Below are 10,699 nucleotides of genomic sequence, written 5' to 3' on the forward strand. Positions count from 1 at the left end.
CAATTAAATATTTACATATTTAAACTTCCATCCTCAAGCTTCAACCAATTATATAAAATTTAATTATCTTAATTTCAAATAATCTTATATGCCCATATACTAAAAATCTAACTAAAATCTATCTATATTTTTCAAAAATATTCTACAATCACTCAAAAATTCAACAAACACCATAGAATATCTCCAAATAATTTTACTTTCATCATATATTTTTCTTAGAATTTTTCTCCAATTTTTCCTGTTTAAGAAACACTGTATTTATGCTCCACAGACAGAGAAATAATGAAAATTGTCTTACCCGAAGTTTATCTGTGTCTCAAAAATTTCAAAAATTTATGAGGAAGCCTCTGGAAGTTGAACCATCTCCATAGCTCATCGAGCCATCACGCACCACCGCAAGACGGTGGTGGCCGTCGCCGGCGATATTTGCCAGGTCTGATCATACCACCATGTTCCTCTCCTCTTCCTCAGTCCATATGTGGTCTCGGATCGTCGATCCAACGGTTGGATCGTCGTAGATCTGACGAAAAAGCTTGAAAAACCCGAAACTTCTCTCCTCCATATCTCACTCATCCGACCTCCATTTGCTTCAAAATTGGTATCAAAAGAAAGCTCTCGGAACAAGCTTTCCAACGCCACCGGAATCGCCTCGATCGGACGTCGGATGAAGCCGGAATCGCGCCGGAAAGCCGCTGCCTACTGTGCGCGCGTTTTCTCTCTCCTCTCCCTCTCTTGCCGCCGTTTCTGGTGGTCTTGGTGGTCGCCGGAGGGTCGCCGGCCGGTCACCGGAGAAAGGAAGAAGAAGAAGAGAGGGAAGGAAAGGGAGAGAAGAAAATGGGGGGGGGGGGGGGGCTTCCTCCTCCCGTTTTTTATTTTGATTTTTTTTTTTTTTAAAAGCTGCTGTGACAGTGGGAAACCCACTGTCACACGCCAATCCCATTTTTCAAAATATATATATATATATATTTTTTTTTAATTTTCTGGGTTGTTACAGATTCTCCACTATTTGTATATGCTTTATAGGCAATTCAAGTGGATGCATCCTACTTTAGGCTTTGGTTTATGAATGTAAAGCAATGCTAGACAACTTCTTGAGTATCTTTGTTATTGTTCGCACTAAAAATAATTTAAATAGCTAATTAATTATTTTAGGCTAATGATTAATTAAATTAATTTTTTATAAAATTAATTTAATTAATTTTATTGTATTAATTTAATTATGAGGCCTGAATTAAATAAATAGATATTATTTTTTATGGTTATCAGAAGAAAGCTATAAGGAGCTACAGAAAGTTGTCAAGATCATGGGCAAGTTATCAGCGATTAAGGAACTAGTGCTGGGAAGTTAAAGAATGGACTAAACGTGCAACATAAAGCAAATGCTAGTTTTGAAATCTTCACAGAATCAATGAGGTGTTACTATAAATATGCTTTTTTGTGCAACGTTGAAGGCTAGACCACTCAATCAATCAAACAACAACAGACTCCAGCAGTCTATCTATCTTTAATTTTATCTATCTTTTATTTTTCTAACATTGCATTTTATTTTCCAAACCTTGAACTTGAATTTCCAGCCATTAATACAATTTTCGATTACTTTAATTATTCATTTGAAGTGAGATTTTGATGAAGCTTTGTTCAGTATAATTAGGTTCTCACAACCGTTTGAAAAAAGTCAGAAAAGTGTATAGTTAATACAGTCAGTATCTGGCAAGCCCACATTCTTAAGCTATTAGGCAGCCAAATTGTTTTATAAGAAAATAATTTTTAGCACGCCCAGCGGGACACATCTCCGATAGTGTCAAAACATCATTCTTCACAAAAAATTATCAAATAATTTTTGGCATGCCCAATGGAAAAAAGGTCTCATTTTATCATTTGATAGCATCATTTTGCAAGCAACACCATGTGTCCAAAAACCAGAAGCAAAGAAACCACCAAGTCTCAGGATGCCGAGGGAAGTCCTATTGCAATTGGTCCAAATATGCAGGTTTCGCTGATGGTGGAACACTTCAACAGGCGACCATCGCAGGGCGAAGAAGTCCAGATTTCAGATGCAATAGAGGTTGTACTTACCTTGCTTGCTAACCCAATATAGGAGTGGGGTGGAACAGTTTATAATATTTTTAATATGAAAAAACTTGCGTCTACCATCATGAATGCTTTGATAAAAGGCATCAATTCGTGAGTAGAGAAATATAATCAATTGGATGCAAAATTTATTTCTGCAAAATATAACATTCCATTTTCTGTGTTTACTTCCTGATGGCCAGGGTCCTAGGCCAGAGGAGTTTGAGTCAGCATCCAGGAGCTCTAGAGATATCGGAGGGCGGTCTGCCACAAGCTCCCTAAGCCAACATCGAGGGAAGCAGAATTCAGATTGAAAAAAGGTACCAAGCACCACCACAAGAGAGATGAGAAAGTGGCGGGACTACCCAAAAAATCAATGCAAATCAGCCACCCTAGCAGCAGAACAGGTACTTCTATGTAAATTATTAGAAATGCTAACCTTGTGACTCATCTTAGTAGTTATAATGCAGAGACTATTATAGGTCCTCAGACTGCTCCAATGCCTCAGTAGGTGCTTACACTATAGGTAAGCTTTGGCTCAGGGGACAACAGTTACAGAGGAACCAATGTCCCCATGGTGCAAGTGCCACAACCAACCGCACTAAGGCCTTAGGTGCCATCACCCATGGTTAAGGTTCTAGCAGCCCCAGTTGCACCACGGGTGAACATCGATGCAGTTAGGGATGCCGTTTAGGAGCTGTATGAGCCGAGCCTTAGGCAAATTCCACAAGCCATATCCTGACAACATTAACAGGGAGAATATTGCATCCCTGAATTCAGTGTTTTTTTAGGGCAAGATAGGGAGTCAACTTTGGAACACATAGCAAGATTCACGATACAATGTGAAGAATTGGCAAATTATGAAAATTTTGCCAGTTACAAACTGAGATTGTTCCAACATTTACTTATTGGAACTGCCCTCAATTGTTTCTGAGAAACTCTATTTTTTCTGGGCAGGAAATGGAGAGGTTGCTCCATACTTAATTCTTTCAAGCCAAACACGAGGTATTTATAGCTGAGCTTTATAGAATGACCCAAAAGAGTGGAGAGTCAGCAAATGCTTTCCATTGTTAGTACTGTAAAAGGTGATGATGGTGGTACTTGCTCTCCTATGACTTCCTCCATGGGGTTATGAGTTTCCATGATGGTTGAAGAGCTATAGGGATACTATTGGGAAGGATACACAGGATATGGGTTGAACTGTGGGAAGTAAGGTGGATAGGACATGAACGAGGGAAATTGAGGGTAGCCCATAAACTCAGGGTTTCCAAAACTTTCTTATTGCTGAAGCCATATCCAAACCCATAATCCAGCTTTTGCTAAGGTGGGGGCACAAACTTTGACCAGTCTCCTCCTTTCATAAAACTGTCTTCTCCTATCCTTCCTATATCAGAAGGCTTGGGTTCTCATGCTATTATGGAAGACTATGAGAACTCCTTCGTGCATGTAATGACATTCTAGGTGCACTGGAGGTTTCTTTGCTAACCTCAAAATACCTTATAGGGCCGCTTAAAGATTCTCCCCTTCTACTTCTGCTTGCTCTCTCCCTGATAATAGGGTTGGTAGGTAATGCTCTAATACCCTCATTCTTGGGTGGAGCATCGGTCAACCTAGCAAATCGTCTTGAACCTCGCATTTTCTGAAAGTAAATAAAAAGTGATGAGCACACATAAAGTTCATGTGAAGTCATATGAACACACGACATATCATCAAACATAGCATATATATAACATACAACATGTAACAAATAGGGACTCAACCCTACTGAACATATGTTTTCCTAATTGTGCTGGCAAACATACTTCATTTTCATACTTATCTTATCCTTTACTAGCATCTAGGTCCACTCATCTAACCTAGAGCTTTGGTACCAACTTTGTAATGACCCAACCAGGGAGCCGTTGCCAGCGCTAGAGGTCTGGTTAGCTTAAGGCTATCAGAACTCATAGCAAACCTAAAAGCATATTAATTATGAATATAGTCTTGTATCTCACAATTCAAGCATGCTCACAACTATTACACTTTAGATTTCTCATTCATCATCAACGTAAAATCAGTTCAGAATTTGAAACTTTTCTTACATGAAACACTAAAGTGAAATTGGTTCACACATGCATTCTCATATGAGGAGTTAGCTTAGATTTAAAATATATATAATTAAATTATTTATATTTAAGATAAAATATCTGTCAAAACTTAATTACCAGTACAATAACTATCTCTTTACATATTACATGTCTACTACTTAAACAACATACATTTAAACACTTCACAACTATCTTTGCTACTCAAGCTCTAAAGAACTCTTCTATTCCTGCACTCATACACTTAGGGTTAAGGGAAAGAGGTGAGCTTACATAAGTTCAGTGAGTAAACTAACTAACAACATTTAATTATCATATTTATTTCATACATGCATTTTATATATTAATTATTATATTATAATTTTAAATAATACATTATTTTTAGATTAATCATAAATAAAATAAATATATTTACAATATAATAAAATATAATAACTAAGAATTTTTTTAATTGAATACTCTTGAGTTTGGTATCAAAGAATCGAATTAAACCAAACTTTTATCAAGTTAAGTAGTTTATTTGATTTACACTCAACAGGCTCAAACAAGCCCAGCTCAGTGAGTCCAACATGATCCAATTTTCGATGAGCAAATCGCTAGCCGTTCGATCCTATCCCTTAAAACTAAGCTAAATGAAAGCCGACGGCGACAAGAGGATACAAGCCGAAACTGCAAATCTCGCTGCTGCTAGGAGAGAGAGGCTGATCAGAGAAAAGAGAGAGAAAGATGCCTAGGTGGTTTGATCCGTGGCCTGTCTTCTTCAAGCGAGAGTTTAACAGGAACTGGCCTTTCCTGGTTGGCTTCGCCGTAACTGGAACCCTCATCACCAAGTTCTCTCTTGGTCTTACAGGTATCATATATAGATCTACGCTTTATTTTTTGTGTTAATATATGTGTGTGTGACGACTGCAAAGACTGCTATGATTTGATTGGATTTACCTGATAATGTTTGTTTTCCAGAGGAGGATGCAAAAAAATCACCTTTCGTCCAGAGGCACAAGAGGTAAATTTCTAAACCCTAGAGTCGATCTTTGTTTTTTGTTATGATTTGTACGTCTATTTTATGATTTTACCTGAAATTAATGTGGGAATTAGGGTTAAGGGCCGGAGAGGGGCTTAAGTATTCATGCTTATAGCTAAGCATGCGTAGATTTTTAAATTGTAGAAATTTTATAATCAACATGATTCCTTTCCTGTAATATATTGTTTTGTGCTTCTTTTTGATGTAAGTGGAACCGATGTTTGCTCAATGTCTCACAGCCTGATGTACTTTTGGATCCAAAATTATAATTGTAATATGATTCTGTGGTTATAATGTGTTGCAATGATCTGGAGTTAGGCATAAGCGTACTGCAATACGCAGTCCTAACCATGTTTTTGTTGGGGATTTTGAAGAGACTAGTCATGAAGAATGGGAGCATAATGGTTGCCATCTTACGTAGTTGCACCTTGTGCACAATTGAAATTGGACGGTTAATACAGCCATGATAAAAGAGATGATTTTTAGCCATTGGTATTTGGTATTAGGATTTGCACAACTGCCTGGGTTGAATATGCTTTCATTCTTGGTGGGACTTATGAATAGCCAGGGAGCAGTGAGGGAGCCTGAGACTAATGATTTTAATGATCTTTTTCTTTCTGTGTTTCAGTTGTGGCCATGTCTGCATGAGTATCCATATAAAATTCTATCCTTAAATTGGTGCAATCATATGAGTTGCGTATGACAAATTGTTTAATTAAATGTTCTTTGAAATTGTTGTGATTATGTGTCTATGTTGAACTATTTAAATGGATTTTTTTTTTTTAATTTTCATTATTTGCTGCTTTTGGGACCTGGTAAATGCCATTATTATTATCTGTTCTATTGTATTAGTCAAGTTGGATTAATTTTTCTGGGAAGTGCAGTAGTTCATATTCTCAGTGATCGTGGGTTATGTAATTGGCAGATTTACACAACTTGGTTTATGACATTGGTCCATGGTTTATATGTCTTGCAGGTGAATTGGAAACCCAATAAAGTTATCAGCAATGCGCACATTGCAGGAAAGGAAACAGATTTGCTCTGTTTTCTTGGTCTATAAACTCTAATAACAGGAGAGATGTTATAGATACTCCAAATGTGATTTTTCTATCAGAAGTTGCTTTTTCAATAACATTTAGCACCTTTATTCAATGTCTGTCTACCTGTTGTGGTTGAATTGATCATCTTTTGGGTTGCCGTGTGAGGGAGGATGGAAAATCAGATGGTTTGATATTTTGCTTTTGTGAGATTTCATCATTTGGAATTACATTGTTTTTGAATCATCATGGCATGAGCTTCTGAAATTCTATGTATTAACCCTTCAAGAGGCAATGGAATTTTAGAGATAAAATGATGTGTGAAATGATTGTTTGGAATTGTACTCCCTTTTTTTCGTTGTGATTTGAGCCTCTGAAATTTGGACCCTGGAATATTTTAGATTAAATCATTGAGATATTTGGAATTATGCAGATTTTAAAGCTCAAATCACACACTTAATGAGTTATAACTATTCAGGGGCTAGGGAATTTTGGCAAAACAATCTCCTTTAAGTAATATGATAGAGGATCTTGCTTCCCTTAGTGAAGTCTCTGTTTTTTTTGTTCTTGAGCTGGGGTTTTGTCAGCATTTTCCTCCCCAACCCCCGAGGGCCCCAAGCCCCCAACCATACCGTTTCCCTTATTTCCTCTCCTCCCCACCCCACTTCACTCTTTCTCTCTGCTCTAGATCTAGGGCTTTTCTACCCTCTCATGTGGCTTTTTCCCTAGGCGTTCCATCTATGTTCTACTCACAGATCTAAGCTGTCCTGTTTCTCTGTGTTGGCATTTGGGTTATACTGTGGAACTCTGATCCAGCTAACTAGTTTGCAGCGTGGTCTCTGATCTGAGGGGTCTTTCAAGTGTGATTTTATGAGCATCTCCTTTCTGAAATGGGTTCTTAGTTTCAAGCGAATGCACAACCAAAAAAAAAAGTGGGTTGTTGGTTTCTTGGCTTCCACCACCACCTCTTGAAGTTGATCCACTCGAGTCTCGATGGCGTACAATATTCCTTGTGCAATGATATTATTCTTTTAATTAAAAAATAAAAAAATCTCGACACATGGATTTTGACCACTGGAAGCTGAATATCTCAATTAGTTTTGTCTGCTGTCGTAATTAGATTTGTTTGCTTTTGTAATATGCAAGTGATTTTAATTTTAAGAATGGAAAAGATAACATCAATTGTTGTACCAGGTATCAGGACTACATGGTACGTAAAATCCATTCACAAGGCTACATTTGTTCATCAACACAAAATATAACTAAAAAATCAATCATTTCATTCATTTTGCAATAAAATTTGTATTGGAAACAGCTTCAGTATTTTTTAAAGGTAATTTCTCTTTGTTCTATTAATAAAAAGGTCATCTTATTTATTTGATAATTACTATTTAATTACAATTTGAAAGAGTGAAGTGTCTTTAGTTAAACAACTAATTGTAAAAAAACTTACCCCCTCCCCTACTATTTTCTTCCTTTCCTTCTTTCTCAGACTGAGACCTACTGTAACCCTCTTGAATATAAAAGCAAGAAGCATATACTTGTATAAAAAAAAAAAAATCCCTAATCCTAGCCATATGAAGGAGAACTAAGAATGCAATAACCGCACATCATTCTAAACTCGAGCAACCGTTGTAGCCGGAGATACAGCTGCGTCGCCTTTGCCACCGCTTCATCAACCTTCAAGTCGGTTTGAGTTTGGGAAGGCATTAATGAAGTAAGGAGGATCTCACACGTTCTTAAAACATAAATGTAAATTAAAAACAAAGCATAAATCGAAATCATCCTCATATACTCCAAGTTCAGTTTTGAAAGTTAAAAAAAGAGTGTACATTCTAAAATTCATAAAAAAAAAGGAAAAAAATTTAATTATTTTTTTTATACATATTTTTCACAAGCTGCTTCATTTGAAATCTCCAGAAGAAGAAATAGGCCAAACCCAATCCAATCAAAACGAAAACCCAAACATTCTCGTCCTTGCTTTCCCTTTCTGATTTCACCTCCTCTATATCAAACCACTCCCTCCCCTCCTTTCCCATTATACTCTCTATCACTCTCCCATATACCACGTATGCCCTATCATCGCTTCCCACTGCAACTGAAGTGGGGAACCTCTCCGCATCGAGGTCAATTTTGTCATAAACCACTCCCTCTCCCCAACTATCATCGCTTTTCAAGAACCATAGCTTACCATCCTCAACCGGGGACACCACCAAGACGACGCCGTCTCTTCGGATCGCGATCCCATCCGGCAGATTTAAATCCTCGTTCAACAATACTGTCCTCGCCGTGCCATCCTCTGCGTCCACCTTAAACATTTTCCCTGTGTTAGATTGAACCACGAGTAGATACCCCTTGCTGACGTAAGCAATCCCGTTGAGACCGCAGTAGCTAAAAGGTGCGTTTCGGTCCACGGGATGCTGATTGAAAATTGGAGATCTTGAGAAAATGGACGCCTCTCCTTCTGTGTTGACTTTCCAGATGAAGTTTCCTTCAGAGTTGCCCATTGAATTGGTGACGTATGCGTTTCCCTTAAAATCGACGGTCACGGCATTGGCGACGGCGCGATCGGTGGTGGTGACGTCGCCGTCTGGTAGGAGGGAGAGAAACAGGCGTTGGCGGGTGCGGAGGTCGTAAGCGGCTAGGGCGTTGAAGGGAGGAAGTGGGGCAAAGGAATGGATAACCGCAAGAAGACGGTTGTTGATCGAATCTACTGCCAGGCCCAAAAAGGTGGCGTTTAGAGGGAGGGAGGGATCGGAGATGAGAGTTTCGACGACGCCCGCATCCGTTACAGCGTGGATAGTACGGTCGCGAAAGGAACCAACGATGAAGTGTTGGGCCGATGGGTCGTAGGCAAGGCCCTCTGGATAGAGATTAGGGGACCGGAAATGGATGATGTGAGACTTTCCAGCTATTGAACGGATGATTCCCCCGAAGAGGAAGAAGATGAAGAAGGAGACGATAGACATGGCTTCTGCAGCGTTTAGTTAGCGAGAGTAGACTGCGTAGCTAATAGGGCGGCTAACATGTTAATTATTGGGATTTAAATAATTACATTAATATTATAATTATAAATTAATCACAATAATTAGTCATTAACTTTTATTTATGAAATAGGGTCTAAACGCTGTCGTGGATAAAAAAAAAAAAAGCTGTCGTGGGTAATATATTTTATGATTATTTATTTGAAATATATTTTGTTTTTGAAAATGCCTATTTCATTGCATTAAACGTCAAAGAAGGCTTGCGGCCATAATTAGAAAAAAAAAACCCGTAACGAATTCCAAGCCTAAAAAAAAGACCCAACTCATCGTAACCTCAGCAAGAACACCAAAGTCTTCTTCTTACAGCAGTGCCGTTCACATTACTGAGACTAAGCGAAAGAGACCTACAGGAAGCCGAAGCAACAAGAAATGATCCAGCATCACTAAGAAGCCATAGCAACTCAACGAAGACTAAACTATTCGTCCTTAACCAGCAAATCAACTCTACCAATGGGGCACAAAGCTTCAACTATCGATTTGGGTAAAGGCAAGTAGGAGTCGCGACGTTTCAGTCTACTTTAGCTATGGGAAGTCGGCAATCCTTATAACGCTGGCTTTACAAATCTCTGAAAAGCCTACCATCTAACTTTTTTAAGTCATTATTTTTTTTTTCCCATAGCTAAAGTAGACTGAACCCACCTTGAATAACCATAGAATACCCAAAAAACAGAATCTTAGAAACGTCTTCCCTCACCGGAAGGTACGAGAGGACCACCTGGAACATAACCCAGTGGGCCTTATAACAGAATTTGGTGAGTCCGAGAATGAAATAGCAAGACACTGAGAAGATTTCCTCTCTCTAACAAACTAAAGAGAAATTGATTGAATTAATGAGTTTAATAAAATCTTGTCCTGTTGAGTGAATGATTATTAAGAAATTACCAGTGTTTTTACTCTGGTAACTTAAAACGTAATCAATCTTCCATCCACTTTTTGCAACTCTCAAATAACTATTTATTATAAACAATTATTACCTTCTAAGTTGTTATTATTACTCTTACTTTACACCTATTGCTTAGTAATTTTGTAGATTTTTCAATTAAATTTTTTTTTAACTTTTACCCATCATAACTACAGTTAAATGTTTAATAAAATTATAAAAAAATAATATTTAATAAAATTATAAAAAAATAAGAATTATTATAAAAAAATAATAACTTTACCTATCAACCATAACCAAAATAATTCTCATTTTACTTATCAAAAGATTAATTTAGAATGTAAAAATAAAGTCATTAGACTAATGATTCAATTTCCTGGACTAATTATTAAAATAATATAATTTAAAATATTATTTAAAAATATAATGTGATTTTGAAACTATTTATTAAAATAATGTTTGTTTAAAACTATTTGAAAATGTAGTTTTAAGTAATATCATATCAAGTTAAAATGCTTAAAAAATATCATTTAAAATGATATTTTCTAAAGCATTATTACATC

The 10,699-nt window shown here is 37.2% G+C and overlaps 2 protein-coding genes across 2 annotated transcripts; one reads left to right on the top strand and one right to left on the bottom strand.

The window, feature by feature from the left end:
* Positions 1 to 4,700: 4,700 nt before the first annotated feature.
* On the top strand, positions 4,701 to 5,161 carry LOC110648429 (ATP synthase small subunit 6, mitochondrial). Its single transcript, XM_021802653.2, has 2 exons — positions 4,701 to 5,004; positions 5,115 to 5,161. The coding sequence occupies exons 1-2, from the start codon at positions 4,881 to 4,883 to the stop codon at positions 5,159 to 5,161; spliced, it is 171 nt and encodes a 56-aa protein (XP_021658345.1). The 5' UTR covers positions 4,701 to 4,880.
* Positions 5,162 to 7,983: 2,822 nt separating this feature from the next.
* Positions 7,984 to 9,311, bottom strand: LOC110648427 (uncharacterized). Its single transcript, XM_021802651.2, has one exon. It carries the CDS (start codon positions 9,179 to 9,181, stop codon positions 8,078 to 8,080), a length of 1,104 nt encoding a protein of 367 aa, XP_021658343.2. The 5' UTR covers positions 9,182 to 9,311; the 3' UTR covers positions 7,984 to 8,077.
* Positions 9,312 to 10,699: the final 1,388 nt, after the last annotated feature.

Source organism: Hevea brasiliensis, chromosome 1 (genome assembly GCF_030052815.1).
Source record: "Hevea brasiliensis isolate MT/VB/25A 57/8 chromosome 1, ASM3005281v1, whole genome shotgun sequence".
Taxonomy (NCBI): domain Eukaryota; kingdom Viridiplantae; phylum Streptophyta; class Magnoliopsida; order Malpighiales; family Euphorbiaceae; genus Hevea; species Hevea brasiliensis.